Source organism: Melanostigma gelatinosum (genome assembly GCF_949748355.1).
Source record: "Melanostigma gelatinosum genome assembly, chromosome: 20".
Lineage (NCBI taxonomy): Eukaryota > Metazoa > Chordata > Actinopteri > Perciformes > Zoarcidae > Melanostigma > Melanostigma gelatinosum.
The window spans coordinates 20,794,654-20,819,526 of NC_136653.1; the positions used below are offsets into that span (position 1 = coordinate 20,794,654).

At 44.5% G+C, this 24,873-nt stretch overlaps 4 protein-coding genes across 5 annotated transcripts; 2 read left to right on the top strand and 2 right to left on the bottom strand.

The window, feature by feature from the left end:
• Positions 1–317: 317 nt before the first annotated feature.
• Positions 318–12,790, bottom strand: LOC306794132 (E3 ubiquitin-protein ligase RNF31-like). 2 transcript variants are annotated; one of them, XM_079292063.1, is made up of 23 exons: positions 12,752–12,790; positions 10,221–10,426; positions 9,980–10,126; positions 9,614–9,769; positions 9,463–9,519; positions 8,267–8,396; positions 7,967–8,138; positions 7,691–7,842; positions 7,304–7,446; positions 6,906–7,124; positions 6,503–6,805; positions 5,502–5,687; positions 5,183–5,389; positions 4,906–5,079; positions 4,535–4,633; positions 4,273–4,362; positions 3,980–4,094; positions 3,336–3,448; positions 2,916–3,029; positions 2,437–2,485; positions 2,099–2,195; positions 1,105–1,270; positions 318–840 (listed from the first exon to the last, which is right to left on the bottom strand). In XM_079292063.1, the coding sequence occupies exons 2-23, from the start codon at positions 10,422–10,424 to the stop codon at positions 793–795; spliced, it is 3,141 nt and encodes a 1,046-aa protein (XP_079148189.1). In that variant the 5' UTR covers positions 10,425–10,426; positions 12,752–12,790; the 3' UTR covers positions 318–792. The 2 variants fall into 2 exon arrangements, with proteins under 2 accessions (XP_079148189.1, XP_079148188.1); XM_079292062.1 differs by lacking the exon at positions 12,752–12,790 and adding an exon at positions 11,186–11,345.
• Positions 12,130–15,952, top strand: psme2 (proteasome activator subunit 2). Its single transcript, XM_079292064.1, has 11 exons — positions 12,130–12,308; positions 12,557–12,589; positions 12,676–12,738; positions 12,818–12,904; positions 14,069–14,117; positions 14,195–14,292; positions 14,376–14,444; positions 14,527–14,594; positions 14,745–14,799; positions 15,469–15,555; positions 15,648–15,952. Exons 1-11 carry the CDS (start codon positions 12,261–12,263, stop codon positions 15,726–15,728), a joined length of 738 nt encoding a protein of 245 aa, XP_079148190.1. The 5' UTR covers positions 12,130–12,260; the 3' UTR covers positions 15,729–15,952.
• A 2,745-nt stretch (positions 15,953–18,697) lies between these two features.
• Positions 18,698–21,661, bottom strand: LOC306794455 (GTPase IMAP family member 9-like). The gene is made up of 4 exons (XM_079292529.1): positions 21,621–21,661; positions 20,821–21,259; positions 20,687–20,724; positions 18,698–19,857 (listed from the first exon to the last, which is right to left on the bottom strand). The coding sequence occupies exons 1-4, from the start codon at positions 21,628–21,630 to the stop codon at positions 19,244–19,246; spliced, it is 1,101 nt and encodes a 366-aa protein (XP_079148655.1). The 5' UTR covers positions 21,631–21,661; the 3' UTR covers positions 18,698–19,243.
• Positions 21,662–21,819: 158 nt separating this feature from the next.
• Positions 21,820–23,116, top strand: LOC306794216 (GTPase IMAP family member 7-like). The gene is made up of 2 exons (XM_079292205.1): positions 21,820–21,860; positions 21,972–23,116. The coding sequence occupies exons 1-2, from the start codon at positions 21,842–21,844 to the stop codon at positions 22,673–22,675; spliced, it is 723 nt and encodes a 240-aa protein (XP_079148331.1). The 5' UTR covers positions 21,820–21,841; the 3' UTR covers positions 22,676–23,116.
• Positions 23,117–24,873: the final 1,757 nt, after the last annotated feature.

The following is a 24,873-nucleotide window of genomic DNA, read 5'->3' on the forward strand; positions in this document are numbered from 1 at the left end:
TAGATTAAACTACAATCGGTATATGAAGTCATTACAATGAGCTCCACATTCAGTCTATTTAGTAACTATTGTAGTGTTTTTGATACTTTAAGGTACTCAAATACTTTGTTTATGCTTTAATATCAATAACCAGAATACTTCTTATTCCGTATAATATTGAATCTCGTTTTAACAATATTTAGGATGTAAAGTAAATAACTTTTAAACAAATGGAGAACAAAGAACATTTCATGGTAAATGGTAGAGTTCATTCATGAACTGTCATTTTAGAGTTCCAAAGAACTACGACTGTCAAAGTCAATAAATCCACACTTCAAAATAATCAATATTTATTTATTCACCATCATGTATAAAGCAGAACAAACCGATTAAATATCAATATAACTCTGGCTCTTTACATTTTTTTGTTTTTGTTTTATTTATATAATTCTGCTCATGAGAAATCTTTAAGCACACATCTCCAAAAATACATCAACAATCTGTCATATTCGTAAAAATATCCAACTTTATACCTCAAATAAATTCCTTTTAATCAGTATTTTTGAAAGACAGCAACGTGAGAAACAAAGAGTTTCATCATCAGTTCATCGTGATGATCGACGAGGAAAGAAAACGTTTAACACAAGAACACAAATCACCCGATTGAAGCTTCCTTATTGTTGCTCTGGCTCCCAACTGACAGACGATTCAAACAGCCCGACGTCAGCCAACAACCACACGACGTCAGCCAACGCTCCCGTTGTGCAACACTCCGATGCTCTCGATGAGCTGCTGACGTGTTCACGTAACCTTTCATTTGTTTCGAGGAACTTTTTCTCCAAGAGGGACCTCCATCAGCTTCTGTGGGTCGAAGAAAAACACAGATTTAAAGTGCTTAATCTTCAACATCACAGAAAACACATGACAAACCTCACATTCTACATACACAGAACAGACATTATAATTAGCTTCATACTAAAGATAAACGCTCATTTATTCACAGATTGTTGAATTATGCATTTAACATTTCTGCTTTATTTTGAAGGAACTGTGAAACATGGACTCAAGAACTGAGGAGCTGGACCAGATGACCCCCCCCCCTCTAAAAACCAGACTGTTAGTCACCTTGAGGAGTCGAGCGGGGTAAGCGTTGTCGTCCTCGTTCTCTCCTCTCTGCGTGTCCACCTGGTACCTCTCACAGGCCCTGATCAGCTCCGTGGCGTCGTAGAGGGGGGAGGGGTCCAGAGAGTGAGCGTTGATCAGACTCACCAGGTACTCTCTGTAGTGCTTCCTGCAGGATCACACACACCTGTTAACGACCAATCAGTGAGATCACACACCTGTTAACGACCAATCAGTGAGATCACACACCTGTTAACGACCAATCAGTGAGATCACACACACACCTGTTAACGACCAATCAGTGAGATCACACACACACCTGTTAACGACCAATCAGTGAGATCACACACACACCTGTTAACGACCAATCAGTGAGATCACACACACACCTGTTAACGACCAATCAGTGAGATCACACACACACACACCTGTTAACGACCAATCAGTGAGATCACACACACACCTGTTAACGACCAATCAGTGAGATCACACACACACACACCTGTTAACGACCAATCAGTGAGATCACACACACACCTGTTAACGACCAATCAGTGAGATCACACACCTGTTAACGACCAATCAGTGAGATCACACACACACCTGTTAACGACCAATCAGTGAGATCACACACACACCTGTTAACGACCAATCAGTGAGATCACACACACCTGTTAACGACCAATCAGTGAGATCACACACACACACCTGTTAACGACCAATCAGTGAGATCACACACACACACACCTGTTAACGACCAATCAGTGAGATCACACACACCTGTTAACGACCAATCAGTGAGATCACACACACGCCTGTTAACTAAAGACTAATCAGTCAGTGACCCCTCACTGAACTTTAAATTCTTGAGTCGAGCGTTTGTTTAGTTTCTCAGGTGGTTCCAGGCTTGAGATATGAATGGTGGAGACACTCGTTTTGTCAAAGTGCTGGTGAACTTGCTGTCTGAGTGACGGGCGTGTTCACAGCAGACACTCACTCGCAGAGGCCGGCCTGTCCCGGCTGTGTCTGGAGGCCACACGGCGAATCGATCTGCTGACCGGCTTCATCTTTCTGCTCCATCAGACAACACGCGTCTGTGTGAGAGGAGAGGTTACGCTCATTCAAACCAGCTCTCCAGAGGCGGGAAGAAGAAGACATAAATAACAGATATATTCCAACATGTCTTCTTGAAACATGAACTTTGAGTGAATTAAGTTTAACACATCTCACCAAACGTTTGTTTGGATTTCTAGCTTTGAGGATTTACAGGATGTTTGAATCCTGATGCAACAAAAGACGGAAAGTATTTAAATTCATGTTTTCTGTTTCTTTTACCAGATTGAGTTCCATTAGAAGGATCGGTGTTGAACTCCACGCCGCTCCTCTGAGGAGAGAAAAGAAGAAACGTGAGTTTACATTTCTGTACATCTGTCGCACGTTTACACTCGTTCATTTCAAGGTTCCAGTGAAATGGAGGTTTTAATCACGGCTTCTGCTTTCTTTCAGTCTGTATTTCAAGCTGAACCAGTTCAGTGAAAGTTCCGTCATCTTTGTTCACGACAGAAATAGAATCTAAATGTGAGTTAATGTCTGCAGGTATCACCGAACCTCTACAACAGAGGTCTTCAACAGGGGGTACTGCAGGGGGTCCGAAACATTTGGTTGATTAGACAATTCTTTAAAGTGTTTTTACTTCTCCACATTGGTGTTTTTGTTATTAATCCCACTGACAATGATCGATACTGTTGTGGTTTGTTTTGCAGCGATTGCACATGTTGTTAAATGGAGAGGAAGAGGAGGAAGAGGAAGTCCACCTGCAGCAGAGCCTGCAGTCTGGGCGGCTCCCAGTCTCTGAGGTAGAAGAGACAGTCCCGCGGGTGGTGAGCATGAAGGCCGGTGTAGCTGCACTGAGCCGCCTTACACACCGTCTGAGAGAGACAACAAACACAGGAACACGCTTTCATCAGCTACGTCCCGTGAGGCTCGGACGGAAATATAAATATAAATTCATTTGAATGCGTGTCATCACCTGACCTGTAATATGTTGTTCTCCAGGTATTTAAAGCACTACGACTTGTCCACAGTTAAACATTTATGTATTTTATCTTAATCACCAAAAGGCTGACAAGCGTATTGTTTTAATTCCGTAAATAATTTCCAGATGGTAGAAGGTCAGCAACGCACAGCTGCTGCTACGTGTCCAGAAGGTGACCGGTGGAAGCGCAGCGCCTCACCTTGTGGTAGGGGTTGTTGCAGCCGCTGCAGAACTGGTACCTGCACTGGGAGCAGCTGAAGTGCATGCAGCCGCCTTTGGTCAGCGCGTACTGGAACCTGCAGGAGGGACAGGCTGCAAGAGGACGAATATCAGATATAAGAGGTGAATGTGTCAGTGGAACGTAACCAAGTACATTGACTCAAGTACTCAAACGGTCTGGTTGTTTGAGGGACTTGTTACTGGAGGTGGAGCTTTGAGACCGTCCCAAAAATCACTTTAACCGCTAAAGTCAGAGTAAACATCACAAAGTTCTAAATGTTATCTTCATCTATAGCGACTATTTGCACAAAGATAAATAAATGGTGAAACCAAATGGAATCACGCTACGTTAGCGGTGCTGCTAACGCCGCTAGCTCTGCTGCTAACGCCGCTAGCTCTGCTGACGCCGCTAGCTCTGCTGCAGCTTCAAAGGGTCAGGACGTCATGCGTTTGTTCAACCCTGTGAGGAGTAAAGACAGTAACGTATCCTTGAATGTTGCTCATGGCTTCGGTCAGTGTTTGGGAGCATGTGCTGGCTTCCTGAGATGTATGAAGTGTACAGTGATGTAAAGGTCGATAATGTAACAACTTTAAACTTTAAGTGGGTCAACTCGGTCTCCTCACTGATGCCGTTGTCTCTCAGGAAGCCGGCCAATCCCTGCCTCTGGTACTCCGGATCGTTGTCCCTCTTCCACTGCTGGAACTGTTCACAGGACAGATCCTGGTGCTGGGGCTCCCACTGAGGGGGGGAGGGGGGGGGAGACAGCGAGAGAGAGTCAATGAGCGAGCACCTCCTCAGTTTCAAGGCTGAATTCCTGAACATTTTCTTTTCTTTATCTCTTATAGCAGGATGTAGGAGTCGATCTCTGCTTGTTGATTCATTGAGATGAACTCCTACATGTAGTTCTGATACTCACAGGTTTCTTGCACTGAGCGCAGAAGCTCTTGCGGCAGGACGGACACGTGACCTTCATCTGGTCTCCGTCGTTGATGAAGCCGGAGGTGCACTGAGGAGGAGGAGGAGAGATCATCTACCACAGCTCATATCAGTTCAGTGTCACGTTTAGAATGGGTCGTAATAGATTTGACTACAGAACTTCCAGACGAACAACACGGCAGTGGGATCGGTGAATGAAGACGTCGTGCTTCCCGATGGTGACGGCTTGCTGGTGAACTCACGTGGCAGCACCAGAGGAACTTGGGGTCCTTCATCAGAGCGTGCTCAGTCAGCTTCTTGTGAAACAGATCGTACACGTCCAGCTCCAGACAGTTCCGCAGCTGGACCAACACACAACGTGAAAAACACGCTGAGTGACAATGAGGACGTCTCTCAGCCAGCTGCAGTTTAATCTCCCTCCCTCCCTCTCTCTGTGTGTCCCCCCCCCTCCCTCTCTCTGTGTGTCTCCCCCCCCCCCCCCCCCCCCCCCCCTCTCTCTGTGTGTCCCCCCCCCCCCTCTCTCTCTCTCTGTGTGTCTCTCCCCCCCCTCCCTCCCTCTCTCTGTCCCCCCCCCCTCCCTCTCTCTGTGTGTCTCCCCCCCCCCCCCCGGTACCTGTATGTCCAGCGTGGAGAAGTAGCTGTCGAGCTGCTCCGGGTCGTTGATGTCCGGCTCTCCACAGACGGGACACACCATGTCTCTGATGTGTTTGTCTCTCACAGCGATGGTGAAGTGCAACCCGAAGCACTCGTGGCACACGGAGCACTGACAGGAAGTCAGGGACTGCATCTGGAGGAGGAGTGAAACACAAGACTTGGAGACGGATAGTTGTCGTCCTGCGCCGTGTAAGACGCCAACGTGCGCGTCGTTCGCCGGCGCCGACCCACCTTACCTTGCTGCGGGGGAAGATGCTCAGACAGATGGGACACTCGTTGACGAGCAGGCGCCTGATGAAATCCTTGTCGTGCGACTCCTTCACGGCTTGCACCACGTCCTCCAGCGAGTAGGTCACGTCCGGCTCCTGGAGCAGCGCCAGCACCAGCTCACAGCGCCCCCAGCTGGGCAGGTCGTACAGCGCCAGCAGACGCCTGCACATCCTCTGAGAGAGAGAGAGAGAGAGAGCTTCAGTTCTTTCACTCCATGAAGTCGTCTACTTTGCTGTGCAGCCTTAAGCTCTGCTTGTATTTGTGCAGCCGGCGCTGAGCTGCTACCTGTTTGTCCGGGTGTTTGGGGTCGATGGGCGGCTCGGGCTGGTCGGTCCAGATGCGCTGGTGGAAGGGCTCCAGCAGGGGGCGCTGCAGCAGAGACAGAGCCCCCTTCACCTCGCCGCCGCTCAGCCGCAGGGCCTCCTCGCAGCGCAGCACGTCCCTGAAGCCCAGAGAGTGCAGCTCCTTCATCTGAGGGGAACACAGAACCTCAGTGTACAAATACTCTGCTACAAAGTCGAAGTATTCAAAATACACTCAACTCAACTCAGTCTTTCAAATAATTTCGCCACATTTTGCGCAGCGATATCGTATCGATGCACAAAAGTTATAAAGTATCGATCGAACTGCATCATTTACAGTGAAAGGTAATAAATCACGATGTTTGATGCTCTTACTTTGAAAGTCTCTTATTAGATTAAAATAACTTCTCAGGATAACGAGGAATGTTTAGGAACAAAAATGCATTTCATGTGAAAAGTTGACCTCAATATTTATGCTGAATCATGTGTAGAATTAGAGTAAAATGAGAATTGGCACCACTGCAAGAAGGGAATGATGACACAAAACCAAACGTTTTGAAGTCATAAAATGACTTGTTACGAGTGTGTAACTCTGTAAAAAGCTATGAGACAAGCTTTTCAGGAGACAGATATCTAATAAAACACAGGAGATTAAAGGTTTGTCATTGAGCCGGTCACCCAACGCACCACAGACGTCTTTGTTCTACTCATCTCATCACTTTGAAGACTTCCTGTTTGCTCGCTGGTGATAAAGAACTCAACGCTCACATCATCTTCTCATAGACTTCTATACAATCAGGAGTCGCCCCCTGGTGGACACTAGAGAGAATGCAGCTTTAACACCTGAAGCTTTGGCTTCTCTTTAAAGAAGCGGAGGTTGCCATCTTTAGAAACACTCAGAAATAACATGAGCTTCTGCTCCTCCAGCAGGAAACTGTCTGGTGGAGTGCCCCGTGCTGAAGCAGCATGTCCTGATTGTCCTACCTTGACCTGTCTGTCTCTCAGCAGCTGTCTCACGGCTCTGTCTGTGTCTCCTCCCGCCGACAACCAGGCCAGCTTGGCCTCGGCCCGGGACAGCTTCGCGCCGTCGCCCGCGGCACCGGCACCGCTCGGCTCCGCCCCCTCGCCGCCCCTCTCCGCCTGGACGGAAGCCGCCATGGCGCAGATCTCGTCCAGCAGGTGAGGCAGCTCTGACGTCAGCCAATCACAGGGGTTCGTGCTGCTGCCGCCGCACATGCCGATGGCGGCGTACACCTCCTCGGCACCGACGCCGCGCTTCTCTGCTTCCTGTGAAGGAGACACGACGGGGAATCTTTAAACGTCACACACACACACACACACACACACACACACACACACACACACACACACTCTCCCGGTGACCTACTCTGATCTGCTGGACGAGACGGAGGCCGTCTTCCCTCATCATCTTCTGTCTCTTCGCCTCCACGTCGCCTCCGGTTCTCGGCTGCTCTTTGGTGCCGGACGGGTTCTGCTGGAGAGACGGCGGCAGAAAGTCTCCGGCGGAGTCTTTGCAGGACAGGTTGCACATCTCGCACACCGCGGTGGGATTGGTGTTCATGTAGGTGCAGAACTGGCACATCCACTGTGAAGCAGGGAGAACGGAAAGACACAGCGAGACAAACGTATGTATGAGATGCCTTAAAAGAATAGAACTCATTTTTAAGAGAGTGGCCAATTGGTGAACTGTTCATTCATCCTCTCATGTGACTGCTGTAACCCTCTGAACCCCCAAACAGCAGGTTTAGATCCCGTGGGACAGACCTTTGCTCCGGAGGCAGACGTGGACCCCGGGCTGGACGGCAGCGGTGCGACAGACGGTCGAGTGGCCAGACGAGGGCGCTCACACACCTCACAGAGGACGCTGCTGCCTTGATTCACTACCGTGCAGCTCTTACACTGCCACTCTGAGGGAGCGAGCAGACACATTCACACCAGATGTGTAAATATACAGATACATACATTTACACAATAACTGTGTTTGCTCATGTCAACGAGGGAAACATGTTTTTGCTGATTGTTGAGCTGAAACATGCTGCGATGAGTCATTTCCTGTTTGTTTTGTGTGTTTTAATCTTCTCTTTCACAGCGCTGCGTTTGTGTCTTTGAAGCCGCCGTCTAAATGAAGTTGCACGATGTGTCTCGTCTCACCCGTGTTGGGGGACGTGGGGACGGACGTGGGGTTTTCCTGAGCGGCGGAGGCGGCCGTGGCGAGTCGAGGCCGTTCGCAGGTGGCGCAGAGGACGGCTCGCATCTCGTTCACCGTGGTGCAGTGAGCGCACTCCCACGGGGACAGAGACAGACTGCAAACAATACAAATACACCGATTTACAGTGAAGAAGAGATGGCTTCATACAGGCTGGTCCACTGAGAGCGGCTCACTTCCTTCTGCACAAACTACGAAACGCCGCTCGCGCTGCTCCTCACCTGGATGTTTTGGCCGCTATGACACACGTTCTGCTGAGTCCTTTGTCTCTCCTGTGATTGGCTCTGGAAGGGTGGCGGTGAAAGAGGTCGTCACAGGCGTCGCAGAACGTTTGATCGTCACAAGACGGGCAAACCAGAGACGAGGCGGCGCCGCACAAGTTACAGTCGCTCGCTGCAGGAAGAGCGGGAAGAAGAGCGATTCTATTTATTGAGGCTTCTAGCTGCATCGCGCTCAAAGCACAATACACTCAAAGCGAGTCCGGCTACATCCACACTCCCACGCCGTTCACAGCAGCTCACCTGTTGATGGCTTCAGAGGTTCTCCTCCGGGGATCACACTGGGTTTAGGTGGAAGAGACAGAACCTGAGGTGTGTCTGCCAGCTGCTCCTCTTCATGCGTTACGACCACAACGTCAGTCACCAGCTCATCCTGGAGAGAAAGCAGCTTCACAATAAAGCTTATTTATACAACGAGCAGCACCGTGTTAAAGGAGAGAATCCGATGCCCCGCACACACGCACACACACACACGCACACGCACACAGACACACGCACACAGACACGGACACACGCACGCACACACGCACACACAGACACGCACACGCACGGACACACACACACACGCACACACACACACACACAGACTCACACACACGCACACAGGTACGCACACACGCACACACACACACACACAGGCACGCACACACACACGCACACGCACAGACACACACACACAGGCACGCACACACACACGCACACGCACAGACACACACACACAGACACACACAGACGCATGCACGCACACGCACAGACACACACACACGCACACGCACGGACACACACACACACGCACACACACACACACACAGACACACACACGCACACACACACACGCACACAGGTACGCACACACGCACACACACACACACAGGCACGCACACACACACGCACACGCACAGACACACAGACACACACAGACGCATGCACGCACACGCACACGCACAGACACACACACACGCACACGCACGGACACACACACACGCACACACACACACGCACACACAGACACGCACACACACACGCACACACACACGCACACACACAGGCACACACAGACGCACACACACGCACGCACACACGCACACAGGTACGCACACACGCACACACACACACAGGCACGCACACACACACGCACACGCACAGACACACACACACACAGACACACGCACGCACACGCACAGACACACGCACACCGGATCTGACAGGATGTAACTATTCTTAAACTGTCCGCCTCACCGTCGTATTTAAAAGTGTGTTCTCATTTGTAAATAATATGAAAGTCACTGCGTTCTCCACAACACTGTCCTGCAAATATTTCACAAATAACGGGATTCTGTGCACAGAAAGACAGAAAAGGGCTTTTATTTTGAAACGGAAACAGGACACGATACGTTCGGCACAGACGAGCGTCGGCACGGACCGGCGTTGGTACAGACCTGCTGGGTGATGAATGGGATGATGTCTCTGAAGTTTTCTGGGTGAGGATGGGTTCTCTAAAACAAACACAAGACGTGGAACACAGGGAGGAACGTTTGACACAAAACGGCAGCTGATGTTTTGAAGGCTTTCAGACGACGCTCCACAAACCTTCACGAGCATGTCCACCTCCGTGCGTAAGGTCATCACCTCCAGCGTCACCGAGGCCACTTTGGCGACGTCCGGTTCGGTGACGTCGTCGGGGAAACTGAGGCCGTCGATCTGCTGATTGGTGTAACCGTACAGAAACAAGACGGTCCGGCCTCCCTGTGGAGGAACACGAGCATTTCACATGTTGGTCACCATTCAGCAGGTTCAAGGAAATAAGAAAAATGTTATTTTCTGCAAGAAAAACTGCACAAAGAAGCTTCAAAATGCCAGAGACCCCAGAAGCTTCAAAATGCCAGAGACCCACTTAAAACGAATATATCTGAACCAGACGACTGATCCATGCAGAGCCATGTGACCTGTTCTCACCTTGACGGCGTCCACGGTGGTTCTGAAGACGGGGTTGTTGTGCTTGACGCTCCTCCAGTATCTGGGCCTGGCCGGACTCGTCAGGTTGCAGCCGTACTTCTCCAGGATACTCAAGGCCTTGACCAGTCTGCTCAAAGACTCCAGAACCTGGAGAGGACACAGCCAGTGGGTGTTTCTCTAAGTCAAGGATGCTTCCTTGATAACTGTGACTGTAACTGACTAACTGTAACTGTGACTGTACCTCCTGTGTGTTGCGACAGGCTGCGTTCTCCCTCAACATGGCCTCCACTCCCAGGTGCCGGTACTTCTCCGACAGAGGCAGGAGGACGGAGGCCATGGTCTGGACCTCCTCCTTCACATCCTGGGCTGAACCTGAGGAGGAGAGGAGCGACTGGGACCTCCTCCTCACCTCCTCCATCTGGACAGATGCAGGGCTGCTGTTCATGACTGTCACAGAAATAAAGGGGAAAGTTCATCAATGAAGTTGTTAAAATCAATTATCACTCTCATATGTGAGGATCTGCTGTGTTTCCCTTGTGTATCGTTGTAAAGTGAATATATTATGTCTTTTAATTGGTTGCAATTAAAAGACATAATATAAAAATGTTTGACTTTAATTCAAATCTGAAAAATTGTATATTTACCATCCAGACTTCTGAAAACTATGAATACTAAAATATAAAGAAATCTTCTTGGCTAGAGGAAAATAAAATATACAGTTTATATAGTAAACATAGCAAATATAAACGTATAAATATATAAATATTATTGATCTCTCAATGGGGGGAATTCACACGAGGCAAGAGAGCAGATACATCACTAATATATATTATATATTATTTATTTATTTATATGGACAAATGCCTCTGAAATAGTTAAATTAAAAAATATATATATGTAATATTATATAGATATATATATATATATTAATAATTAGCGTTAGTTCACGTTAAGTGTCCTCAACTATTTATTTTTAATCATATGACGACCGTTGGAAAGTCCGGACTAATCACAGTGTGACACAGTCGGCATAAAATCATAACGTCATCATAAACTAATGTTTCCTCGCGATAAAATAAAGTAATTTAATAAGAGTTGATGGTGAAATGTTGAAGTTTATGCTAGAAAACAAACCCCGATCAGAACAGTTCATGACAGATGAAACCGAAACTTTAAGTTACTGTAAAAACAAACACACAACGTTACCTGCTGGATTACGTTACTGTCGTCACGAGCTTCGACGGTTACTCGTGCTTCGGTGTGAAAGTCAGAAGTATTTATCGTTAACTAAAATAAGATGTTTTATGAATGCATGTCAGCGGGTTAATGTGTAACCTACACTAGTTCCGTGCTGTCTCCGGAGCTAACACCGACAACATAGCTTCAAATGCGGAACTCGAGTTTTGACGCTTTTAGGTTCCAGCTCCACTTCCTGTCACGATTTTAATTTTTTCAAAATAAAAGCGGAATTTTCACAACTAGTTCCCAACGTAAGTGAAATGAAATAAAATAAAATAAACATTTAATTTATTTAATAACATATTGTTTCATCTCATACAACATTAATATTTTAGGTCTGTGAGTTCCTTTTAATACCAAGGAGCACAGTGGGAGAAAAAGACTCTTTAATATTTTACTTGTATAATATTTTATAATTTGTTTCACGTGACATTTAATATTAAAATTGATATGTTCACATGTGATGCCCTTCATTTCACATGTGAAACTGTTTATTTGTGTTTTATTATCAACTTATTTTGAAGCCAAAACAGAATATTGTTGTTGTTTTTCTCAGAAAATGAAAAATAAATGTAAAAGACAATGTTATGCTATATGGTATTATGGTCTCCATCCTGCATTATGTGGAGGATTGTGGACACAACAACAACAACAACAATAATATATTTTTAAATCATAATTATAATAAAGATAACAACAATAATAACCACAGTAACAATAATAGCAAAAATTCTGATGATAAGAATATTAATAACAATAATAATACATATTATTTCATGTAGCAATGTATCTATTTATGTATTTATTTACTAATTTATTACGTCTCTTTAGCACGCACGTTAATGTTTAAACCCAGGACTACTTTCAGGGGCGGAGGGAGACGGTGGGAGGCGCTAACTGCATCAGGCGACAATGAAATAGAAAGCAAACTGGACGAGGAAATAAGAAATAGCCATATTGTCGTCTCCTGCTCCCGAACAACACGTCGAAGTGAATCTGAGCAGCTGATTTCTGTCCTGAAGCGTGAAGAGTCTGCGCAGTGATGTCGAAGACATCGAGCCTGAAGATAAGCCGCGCGAATCTAGGAAAGGTAAGTTTATCTGCTGTGAATGCAAAGTTACAGTCAGCTGCATGTGGTGCTGCCGCTATATGCTGAAATGCTTTAAAATAACAGCTGGTTTGAGTTCATTCGTTTCTGACTTTTTGGCCACAAACACGAGCTCGGTGAAGCAGGAAAGTCCCCGCGTGAGAGGAAACCGAAAGTAAAGCTGCTGACATGAGTCAGCAGCTTAAACTGAAGTGTTTCCTTCACTTCAGCCTGTTTTCCTTTTTCCACAGGTGGAAAACTTCCGCAACACCCTGTGTCATCAGGTCTGTTGACATTTATTCTGCTGTTTTTTTTAATCATTTAACCCAAATAAGATCCAAATCAGTGTTTTTTCCTCCATGTTTTTCAGGCAGAGAACCTGTTCTGCAACGACATCCCCGAGAGGATCAAGCAGCTGGACGCTCTGCTGAGGGTCAGTACTTTACCACACAAACAACTCCTCCGATGTACATCCTCTTCATCCTCTCCTGTGTTTGTTGTGTTGTTTTTAGGACGATGCCCTCAGCATCACAGACATGTCGTCACTCAAGGCTCCTCTGGACATCCCCATACCAGAGGCTCCGCCCACAGAGGAGGAGGTGAGGGCTCACGCCTCCTCTTTCCCCTCAACAGGGATCGTATCCTGGAGCTTGTGCATTCCTAGCACTTCAAATACAAACCAACAGGTCAAATACGTCTCATTTGTTCATCCGGCTGCAGTCGTCCACTTCCAGTTCAGTTAACGTTCCCCAACCAGCGTACCTGTGTGACGTCCTCAAAGAGAGGCCTGCACCGACCTGTTTGCACTCCGCTCTTAATAATGACGTGGGAGTGTCGGCTAGAATAAGAGCAGGCTCTGTCCCGCCGCATTGCATTCTGGGCTGTTACATTCGGCGTTGTTAGCCAGTGTTGTTGACGCCCCAGAGTCAAAAGCCAAAAAGACAATTTAAATAGCTTTAATATTAGAGTTGGAAGTACTCTGAAATGCACTCAGTGGCCAGTTTATTAGGGACACCTGGCTGACACAACATTCCTGCAACTGTACTCGTCAAATAACCACAGAAGAAGTTCAAAACCCGGCTCTACTCCGATTCTTTCTCTGGTTATACTGTTTAGATGTTGTTGGAACTGTTTTGGAGGCGGAACTCAAGTAAACACTCATTCTGCCTCCTGCGTACACAGACACCAAATACCGTTCTGAAATATAACGCGTTAAATACCCATCACTCCGCATACGCAACTCTTATTTAAAAAGAAGAAACTTTTAAAGGAGACGTGTTATGCTGATGTTGTTGTTCATACTTAAATTTAGATTTTTGTACGAGAACATACACACACACACACACACACCTCAATTCATATTGTAGATTACATGATATTAAGAAGGGGCTATTCAGGTTGGATATGATTTATAATATATGATAAACAATATAACATTTCTTTTGAACACTTTAAAAGATAAAGGTGTTTTATTTCTTTTCTCACTTAGATTTCATTGAACTTGTTTGTTTTTTTCTTTCAACTAAATGACCCAAAACATTGATAACGAGGGTAGATAATAATGAGAATAAATATGAAGTAACGAATTTTACCTTTTTAAACTAAAAATAAATCTGGTTTGAATTGAAATCAAAGGGTTACTGAGCTTGTTTACGAGATGTTTCCTCCTCCTTTGTATCAATGGTGCTAAACAACACAACCTCTCTGTATTGAGAGAAACTTACAGATAAAATATTTGTAACCATTTAAAATTGATCTCACAGGAAATGGAGACGGATGAGAATGACGCTGATGAGAAGAAAAAGAAGAAAGGTAAAACGTGTTTTTTTATTTATCTCCACACAACGTACATGACGTCAACAACAACAACACCATCATTTGTCCTGCAGCTCCAAAATGTGGCTACATCACGGGCAATGAGAAGATCATGGTGCTGCTGGAGAAGGTGAAGCCAGAGATCGTTGCCCTCAGAGAGACCATCATCACCGTGAGTCGACCCCTCTCACCTCAACGGCCGCTGAGCTGCTTCCTCTGAACTAACTTTGAGTTGAACTCTGTGTGTTCCTGAAGGTCTCCTGCTGGATTCAGCACCTCGTCCCCAAAATAGAAGACGGAAACGACTTTGGAGTCGCCGTCCAGGTACGTTTCCCACGCGCAGGATGTCAACTTCATTATTTATCACAGTATTAATTCACATTTGATTCTTTTTGTCTCGCCACAGGAGAAAATCCTGGAGAGAATCGCAGCAGTGAGGACCAAAGTCGATGGTTTTCAGACCAACATCAACAAGTGGGTTGGATATAAGTTTAGTTATAGAGTTTAATAAAATACGACGAGATTGCGTCTCGTTCAGCTGTTTTGACAGAAAAGTATGATCTTGATGGTACATTGTTTTACGGGTTTGTTTCCTGACTTTTGCCATTTCTGTTGATTTATCAGGTACTTCTCAGAGCGGGGAGACGCTGTTGGGAAAGCTTCCAAAGAGACTCATGTGGTGAGTGTCCACTGTCCAACAGTCAATGTATCTACGAACAAGTACTGTGTGCGATGTCTCTTCACTCATAACACCGTGTTCCTTCATCTCCATAAACTCCATTAGCACCAAATGTGGATTAATCCGCCGCTGGAAATAGTCCCCCAACAAACGCTCCATTCCCTTTGATTGTGAAACGACAGCGACCAGCTGTTTCCAGGACATTACTGAATGCTTTGAACTCACTCAAGAGTTAATATGCTGATGATGTCAATTTCAGCACAGTGGTGATATTTTGGACAGACGTGGACGTAAACCCCAACGTGTGTTTGTGCCGTGTACACTTTTAACTTGATAAATCCAAGCGGCCGCCCGCCGGTGGGGAGGACCAAACAAAAACAAGTCATTTTTTGAGGGATTTAATCCAACGAACAAAATATCAAAACGTTCACGGACGCTGTACCTTCAAGGTACGAGCGGTATTACAGGGCGGGGCTAGCTGGTTAGCATGAGCTCATTTGACGACACAAAGACGTCTTTGACACAACGCCTCTTCACATTGTGTTGATAATGTTTGTTCATTATTTTAATGTTTAAAGCTAAAATTGTGTCCAGATCTTACACATTGCCTCTTTAAGTCTTTGATAAAGTGATTGTAAATACCTTTAACTTGGCTTTCTCCACCTGCAGATGGACTACCGCTCGCTGGTCCACGAGAAGGACCAGAACATCTACAGCGAGATCAGAGTCATTGTTCTCGACATTCGCGGCTTCCACGTAAGTCAGACGGGTGTTTGTCAGGAGTGTTTACCACGCTGCTGTCGTAGAGGAAGACGATCTAAACCGTGCTTTCTGCCCGCTTCCTGTAGGCCGAGCTTTACGACATCATCAGCAAGAACCTGGAGAAGGTGACCAATCCAAAAGGAGAGGAGAAACCTTCCATGTACTGAAGCTGGAGCGATGTTCAGACGGGCGGATTCTACCAATCGGCTGTCTCTGCTCAGTGATGCTGCATGTGTGCGTGACTCTGTTCTGCTTATTCTTCCCAAAATAACTGGATGAAGTTATTAATCTCTGCTGTTGTATGATGACACTTTGGTTTTGTACCGACACTTGCACTAAATTTTAATTGTACAACTCTGAGTTCAAATGAATAAAGAAAAGTTTTATTCTCCTTTTTAAAAATAAAAAAGTTTTTTATAATGCGTGAAGATGAAAACCTTTTACTGCAGCAGGGTCTGACAGTCTCCAGAGCTGGCTAGTCAGCTAGCTATCTTATCCATCTTCTGCGCTAGTCAGCTAGCTATCTTATCCATCTTCTGCGCTAGTCAGCTAGCTATCTTATCCATCTTCTGCGCTAGTCAGCTAGCTATCTTATCCATCTTCTGCGCTCGTCAGCTAGCTATCTTATCCATCTTCTGCGCTAGTCAGCTAGCTATCTTATCCATCTTCTGCACTAGTCAGCTAGCTATCTTATCCATCTTCTGCGCTCGTCAGCTAGCTATCTTATCCATCTTCTGCGCTAGTCAGCTAGCTATCTTATCCATCTTCTGCACTAGTCAGCTAGCTATCTTATCCATCTTCTGCGCTAGTCAGCTAGCTATCTTATCCATCTTCTGCGCTAGTCAGCTAGCTATCTTATCCATCTTCTGCGCTAGTCAGCTAGCTATCTTATCCATCTTCTGCACTAGTCAGCTAGCTATCTTATCCATCTTCTGCGCTCGTCAGCTAGCTATCTTATCCATCTTCTGCGCTAGTCAGCTAGCTATCTTATCCATCTTCTGCACTAGTCAGCTAGCTATCTTATCCATCTTCTGCGCTCGTCAGCTAGCTATCTTATCCATCTTCTGCGCTAGTCAGCTAGCTATCTTATCCATCTTCTGCACTAGTCAGCTAGCTATCTTATCCATCTTCTGCGCTAGTCAGCTAGCTATCTTATCCATCTTCTGCACTAGTCAGCTAGCTATCTTATCCATCTTCTGCGCTCGTCAGCTAGCTATCTTATCCATCTTCTGCGCTAGTCAGCTAGCTATCTTATCCATCTTCTGCGCTAGTCAGCTAGCTATCTTATCCATCTTCTGCACTAGTCAGCTAGCTATCTTATCCATCTTCTGCGCTCGTCAGCTGGCTATCTTATCCATCTTCTGCGCTAGTCAGCTAACTATCTTATCCATCTTCTGCGCTAGTCAGCTAATGTTAGCGATCTTATCCATCTTCTGCGCTAGTCAGCTAACGTTAGCTATCTTATCCATCTTCTGCGCTAGTCAGCTAACGTTAGCGATCTTATCCATCTTCTGCGCTAGTCAGCTAACGTTAGCTATCTTATCCATCTTCTGCGCTAGTCAGCTGGCTATCTTATCCATCTTCTGTGCTAGTCAGCTAACTATCTTATCCATCTTCTGCGCTAGTCAGCTAACGTTAGCGATCTTATCCATCTTCTGCGCTAGTCAGCTAACTATCTTATCCATCTTCTGCGCTAGTCAGCTAACGTTATCTATCTTATCCATCTTCTGCGCTAGTCAGCTAACGTTAGCTATCTTATCCATCTTCTGCGCTAGTCAGCTAGCTAGCTTATCCATCTTCTGCGCTAGTCAGCTAGCTATCTTATCCATCTTCTGCGCTAGTCAGCTAGCTATCTTATCCATCTTCTGAGCTAGTCAGCTCACTAGACTCTGGAGCTCTTGTTGCTCTCCTGGTGAAGTAGTCTTCCAGCAGCGAGGAGTGAGGCTGGGGGGTTGAGACCCAGAGTCACCAGTATAACGTTAGCATGGACCAGTATAACGTTAGCATGGAAGCATGGTGCAATTAGCAAGGTAGCTAACTAGCCAGCTGCTAAATGAGTACGAGTATAATTGATCTAATACACAAGTGTAGGCTAAAATGATAGAAATTCACGTATAACCCAAAATATTAAACCAGAATATCTTCACATATTTCCATTATGTTCTAAGTGAGGTCATATCAGTGGTGGAGAGTCACTGTACAAGTCTGAGGTATTTTCATTGGATACTTCTACTTCTATTGTACATTTTACTTCTATGTATTCATGTAACAAATGTATTTTGTCACTACTTACTTTCAGATTAGGATTTTACTCCAATGATTATAAAATCAAATGAATTATCCAGATTAAAGCAGAGTACAAGAAGGCTTCTTCTCCTTGATGAGTCAGCGTATGAGGAATTCATTTTATTTATAAATCTACAGGAGCATAAATTAAGAAATATGATGTGATTTGGCATGTAAAAGTTATGCATGTTAATTCATATTTTATGTTGCATCATTGTTTTCATTGATATATATTTTTGATCTTTTAGTAGAGTTTAGGTTTAGGTTTATATCTACTTTATAAAAATGGGCAAATAATACATTAAAAACAATGTCCAGTAGATGGAGATATTACACCAGTTATAAGATATTAAGGGACGGAAGAGTTATGAAAAGTTGAGCTGAGAAACATTTAAGATTTTAAACAAATACCGACACAAAGAACTCAAAATATAGCGAAGGAGAGAGACAGACGCATTCTGTTTCAGTCTAAATGTCATATTCTGACCACTTTTAGTTGAATAATTTAATAGTGAATATTGAACCATACAGTTCAGCAGAAACATCAAACTAAAATATAAGGTTTCCGTCTTTGATTTCTTAAACCTTAACTTAATGTAATAAAGGGGCTAAATTAAACAAGCCATGGATACGTGGCTTCATAGTTGTTTCTGTTTCAGACGTTCGGGGGAAACTAATCTGCTCTCTTACAATATTTAGGACAACTTTAATAAATCTATAGCTGTACCTTTTCATAACCTGTGTACCTGACCAGCTGAATCCCTGAAAAGTGAAGCAGAAGTATTCAAATCACCGTGTGGGGGAATTACACCAGACACATAGAGACACTGAGTTTACAACACAACTGGGTTTTATTGGAGGATGCAGAGTTCATGCCGTCAATGTTTACAAAGGTTAAAGTGAGACAGAGGTAAAGACACAATCAATGCACCAATGTTGGGGAAATGCTGCTAATTAAGAAGCTGATAGAGCTAGAAAAAAGAAAATACATTTTAAAATATGTAATCAACCAGTTTAAGGTGTTTCATTATTTCAGCTTGTGGCATATTTAAATCTACAAGGAAATAAATCACATTCCAACACTTTATTGATCTGAGCAGTTCAGTGTCGGCTGGCCAATAGAGGGCCATGGGGCCTGGCCCCACCTTGATACTGAATATTATTATTTGATATATATACTGTATATATATATATATATATATATTATACTGAATTGCCTGTGAGGGAGACTAAAATAAGATGTCCTGACGTGTTTACCAAAGTGTTATTTTCGGCTTCTTTTCGTGTTGGAATAAAGGTTACATATTTAACTGCAAAGTAGTAATGCGTGTTTGATATCTTAATTTTTTTTGCATTAAATCATTCTGGGATGTTTGCTGAAAATGATTGGATGGCCCTACCTCGAAAATCTCCACCAGCTGCCTGCGCTGTTGTTTCTGAATATTAACATCTGATGAACCACATGCATCAGCCTCTCCACCTGACCTGAAGATGGGGCCTTGTTCTCAAACCAAACGCACCTGTTGTCACACTTTGTAACTATCTTCTTGAGGTCAGGTGTCAAGGAGTGTATGAAGGCACCTTGGGTCATGTCGCCCTGCATCAGGTCGTTCTCTCGGGTGAACAGGATGAGCGTTTGCTCATGGACTTTGCTGCCAAAAGCCTCTCCCAACTTCCTCAGTATGTTTCTCTCGCCGTCTGTAAATCTGCTGACGTGCATCACGAGTAGGTACACGGTGGACCCGTGCTCGCTGAGCTCTTTGCACTTATTCACGTGTTGCTTCTTAGTGAAGTCGTTGATGTCGTCGTCGAAGATGTCCGGGGTATCGATGACCCGAACCCAGCTGCTGCCTATCTCTTTGTCCTCCGCTTGGCACTCTGCGGTGACCGGAGATGAGCTGGCCTTTGACGGGAAGATCGTCTTTCCGAGGATCGTGTTTCCACTCGCGCTCTTTCCAGACCCGGACATTCCCAGCAGAACCAGGTTCACTCTGGAGTCAGAGGGCTTTCCTGCATTGATGGAGAACAAAGAGGACTTTACATAATTATGTTTTCATAATTACAAGCAGCTGCTTTAAAAAAGTAAAAATGTTATCCAGTAAAAACTTTCACAGTTGATTTCTTTTTATGTTGCAAGTTTTCTGAAATGTTATGTTTAAATATGCAAATGAGGGATTATCTCATGGTAACTTTTGGTGAATTTAGGAGAAATCTACAGACGTAAACAGACAAAAAGACATTTTCTCTCCACTAGTCTGAAGGAGACGTTTTATGAAAACTAAATAGCACAACATTTAAAAACTGACTAGTGCATGAAAAACACAGAAACTAATTCATGTTTTGTAATAATTGAACTTGAAAACACAAGTCTCACTTTTTAAACTCTAATCTGCCGCCTGAATAAAAAGCCAAATAAGAGTTTCTGTGAGTAGCTGTAACACATTTCTGGTTCAGTTTGAATGAGTCAGCCTTTCATTTTTATTAAAGTTTTATTTTATTATTATTATAAAATTGTATTCAATTATGTTATTTCATTTTTTGTTAAATGTGTTGTTCAACACATTTGACTTTACGTTAGTAAGATGCTGCTTTAGGTGAAGTTAAGTTGGGCGACCGTGGCTCACTGGGTTAAGAGGGTGACGAACGGTTCGATCCCCGACTGGGACGTGTCACGTGTTGAAGTGTACCTGAGCAACACACTGAACCCTTGGCTCCCCTGGCAGCCCACTGCTCCCCATACACAGGGATGGGTCAAATGCAGTAGTCAAATTTCATGTATGTGTAAAATGTATATGACAATAAAAATGCTTTCTTCTTCTTCTAAGAGATTGTTGCTCACCTGCTACCTTCATTGGATCATCAGGATGGTCAGCGTGACTATAATGCAGAAGAAGAACCACATTAATCATATTTGTAACACCAAAATACTTCACATGAAGTTACTCCGGATCATACGTGTCTCTTTTTTCCTACCTCGTGCTGGTTGCCTTTTGACGTCTATCTTCAGCCATTTTGCTGATAGTGCTGAAAAGATTCGAAATCTTCAAGCATGTGAACGGGTAAGATTCAGTGTGTTCGTGGATGAGCGGCAGCACCACGATGAACTCTTCTGTGGATTTTCCAGTCAACTTGTGCAGCTCTTCTATCTGCTTCCACACCTCGCCTGTTGAAAAGCCCTCCTTCACCACCAACAAAGACCTGTCATGGTCTTTATTGTAAACAAATACACTCTTTATGTCTTTGCTTGGCTTGTTCAAGTCTGGTGTATATATGATCTTGTAATTGTTATTTTCATATATCTCAGATTCTTTCAGATAACTTGATTTGGCTGCTTCATCTCCCCCTATGATGACAGTTATCAGGGCTCTCTTCAAAGCAGCCTCACTTCCCAGGACGATAAGGGAAACCTTTTCTGTGAAAACAACAAACATAATTTACCTGATACGTACAATAAAGAATCCTACACATTACATATAGATATATATATGTATATATTGTCAATAATTTACAACACTTTAGTTTATTGTGATATATCTCAAATGTAAACTTCTGTGTAATTTGTAAATTTGTATCTTAGTCTTAAAACTTTTGATGAACACAATTTTAGTTCCTTTAGCTTTTTTATCCTTTCTTTTTAAGTATGACTGTTGATATCTAATAACAGGAGGTCTCTTCATGAGCCCTTTGTTGGCTGCTAACCTCTCCTGCACAAGGTTCAAACTTGTCTTTTTATACCTGCAGATACAAAATAAAAAGAATGTTGCAGAACTTACTGTAAGACATGGTCCTCAGATCCAGTGCTGCAACGTAGAGTCCAGAGAAGCAGAGTGGTGTCTGCAGAATGAGCTGCTCTCTTTTATACGGAGCTGTTATGTAACACTGATGGGGCGGGGTGGAGGGAGGGCGGGGGGGGGTCAGGTGTGTAGCTGCTTTATAAACCACAGTCTGAAACGAATGCTTTTCATCTGTGTTGAGACATCGCTGCTGAGAGAAGATGGCTTCAGTTTCTGCTGGTAAGACTTTGACTCACAATGTGCTCATATCCACTAAAGTCTCTGTACGTGAAGCCAATGACATCATTTCTTCAGACAGCTTCAACAGAAAGTTGTGAATTTGTGTTTCAGGTCCCGACTTGAGAATCGTGATGATCGGAAAAACCGGTGTGGGCAAGAGCGCCGTTGGAAACACCATTCTGGGAATAAAGTACTTCCTGTCCTGTCCCAGTTCAGAGTCAGTGACCAACTCCTGCAAGAAAGGCGTGGCGCGATGGGGCAACAGAGTGGTCAGTGTGGTGGACACACCGGGCATCCTGGACACCAAGAAGTCAGCTGAGTTCATGAAGAGAGAGATCGTGAAGTGCGTGCAGGTCTCGTGTCCCGGTCCTCATGTGTTCCTGCTGGTCATCCAAGTCGGTCGATTCACCAAAGAGGAGAAGAACTCCGTGGAGGCCCTGCAAGAGCTGTTCGGCCCCAACGCCAACCAGTACATGATCGTGCTGTTCACCCGCGGCGGCGACCTCGGGGACATGACCATCCAGGAGTACGTCTGCACGGGCAGTCCAGGGCTTCGAAAGGTCATCCAGAGCTGTGGAAACCGGTTCCACGTCTTTGAAAACACCAGCAAAGACAGAGGCCAAGTGAATGAGCTGATCAGGAAGATCGACGACATGTACGCCGCCAATGCGGGGACGTACTACACAGACGCCATGTACAGAGAAGTGACGGAAAAACTACCGATGGTAGAGAACAACCCGGATTTCGTCTTCGACTTCTTTGGCGCACTGGTGAAGCGTTTGATTAATTTTTGGCTTATTCTTGGAAAAGAGTAACTAACCCACAATCTGTAGTCCTTTTGTCCTTCTATGTTGTTTTGAATTTACACTCGTAAAGCATCTTCTAGTCGGGGCAAAGAATCTATTTAACTGACAAACACACATGAAATAATATGACACACACTTAGAGTGTAGACAAAACAAAATATTTTTAAGAAAAGGATTCAAGTGATTTTGATTGATAGAGCCCATTATCACAAATCACAACTTAGATCCAAGTATCTTCATGTCGTTGTTTAAAGATGTGCTTCGAGTATCTCCTGTCTCTGCTGCACATGAATCTATTCTGGATGTTACAGTACAATCACGGTGGTTAAATGTCTGGACGTAACAGTATGCTTTTTAATTTTTCACTGATTATAAATGACGTGATTTAACATGTATGTGTGTTTTATGCTGTTAAATGATGAAATAAAAACACGTATAACCTCCCAATAACATCGGGTTCTCATTGTTTCATAATATTGTAATATTAATTGAGCTATACAACTCATTATTAAATCATAAATTATTATTATTATTACTGTCATTATCAACATAATTACTGCTGTTGGTATTCTATAATAAATATATAATATGACCATTTTTTCACAGCAAACATTTCAGTCAGTGTGCAGAACACGGGGACCCTGGAACCAGCTCACCTACATGAAATGCTTATAAATTCAACTTGTTTACATGCATCTACATAATCTATCAAGTGATCATTTGTTCATCAATACTGATGTGATCTTTTCAAGTCTCTTTGGTCAAGAGAGGTTTCTGCAAAATGTTCTCGATCTGATTTACTTCTTATTTTCAGGAGTAATTTGCAGTGTAATATAAATGCACTGTAATGAATTGCTGTAAATTTACAGTGAATTTAAAACGGTATCTTACAGTATTTCATAATAACAGTACCATACAGTTAAATGTCCATCCCTCGCATGTAAATTAACAGTCAATGCCGTCAATTAACCATAACAACAGCTTACCTTCAACAGTAAGACGCATACTAAACGCTGAAGGTCTCCATGCCCCAACTCCAAGACGTAAACCACCACTGACCCAAAAGCATAAGAAAGGTCGGCTCCAATACGCTCAAAACCATATTAATAAGCTACAGGGTTTCATTGGCAAACGCAGCGTTCATGCCGTCAATGCTTACAAAGCTTAAAGTGAGACAGAGGTAAAGACACAATCAATGCACCAATTTTGGGGAAAGAAATGCTGCTAATTAGGAAGGTGGTATAGCTCGACAAAAGAAAACCAATTAAAATATATATAATCAAGCAGTTCAAGGTGTTTCATTATTTCAGCTTGTGGCATATTTAAATCTACAAGGAAAGAAATCACATTCCAACACTTTTTTGATGTGGTCAGTTGTTGTTTCTGCATGTTAACATCTGATGAACCGTCTGCATCAGCCTCTCCACCTGATGTGTGGAGAGGCTAGCAAGCTAAGTTAACATAAATAAAGTGAATCACCAATTACAGTGTTAAGATGTAACGTCAGTAACCTAACTAGTGTTTACTTGTGCTATTATTGGACCGACTGTAGGACCGACTGTAGGACCGGCTGTAGGACCGGCTGTAGTTCCGACTGTAGGCCCGACTGTAGGACCGGCTGTAGGACCGGCTGTAGGTCCAGCTTTAGTTCCGACTGTAGGACCGGCTGTAGGACCGGCTGTAGGTCAGACTGTAGGACCAGCTTTAGTTCCGACTGTAGGACCGGCTGTAGGACCGGCTGTAGGACCGGCTGTAGGTCAGACTGTAGGACCAGCTTTAGTTCCGACTGTAGGACCGGCTGTAGGACCGGCTGTAGGACCGGCTGTAGGACCGGCTGTAGGACCGGCTGTAGGTCAGACTGTAGGACCAGCTTTAGGTCCGACTGTAGGACCGGCTGTAGGACCGGCTGTAGGACCGGCTGTAGGTCAGACTGTAGGACCAGCTTTAGGTCTGACTGTAGGACCGGCTGTAGGACCGGCTGTAGGACCGACTGTAGGACCGGCTGTAGGACCGGCTGTAGGACCGACTGTAGGACCGGCTGTAGGTCTAACATTAGAACCAGATCAACCTCATTTTAGTGTTGAACATTAGTCCATTATCCTGGATGTCATAGAGCTTTCCAGAAGTTCAGGACATTGTGTTTCTAAAGTGTTTATTTTGTTTGTGTTACAGTCACTTGTCCTCAGAGATTGAGGATACCAGCCAGA

Excerpts from the sequence above, each read along its gene's own strand:
- LOC306794455 (XM_079292529.1), bottom strand. Across the intron at positions 20,725-20,820 it reads CAAAAGGCAACCAGCACGAG|TCACGCTGACCATCCTGATG; the intron begins GTAGGAAAAAAG and ends TCTGCATTATAG. Across the intron at positions 19,858-20,686 it reads TGATCCAATGAAGGTAGCAG|GAAAGCCCTCTGACTCCAGA; the intron begins GTGAGCAACAAT and ends CCATCAATGCAG.
- LOC306794132 (XM_079292063.1), bottom strand. The coding sequence starts at position 10,424 with ATGAACAGCAGCCCTGCATCTGTCCAGATGGAGGAGGTGAGGAGGAGG. Across the intron at positions 7,843-7,966 it reads ATAGCGGCCAAAACATCCAG|TCTGTCTCTGTCCCCGTGGG; the intron begins GTGAGGAGCAGC and ends TATTGTTTGCAG. Across the intron at positions 7,125-7,303 it reads CGTCTGCCTCCGGAGCAAAG|TGGATGTGCCAGTTCTGCAC; the intron begins GTCTGTCCCACG and ends CCTGCTTCACAG.
- psme2 (XM_079292064.1), top strand. The coding sequence starts at position 12,261 with ATGTCGAAGACATCGAGCCTGAAGATAAGCCGCGCGAATCTAGGAAAG. Across the intron at positions 12,905-14,068 it reads CTCCGCCCACAGAGGAGGAG|GAAATGGAGACGGATGAGAA; the intron begins GTGAGGGCTCAC and ends TTGATCTCACAG. Across the intron at positions 14,118-14,194 it reads TGAGAAGAAAAAGAAGAAAG|CTCCAAAATGTGGCTACATC; the intron begins GTAAAACGTGTT and ends TTTGTCCTGCAG.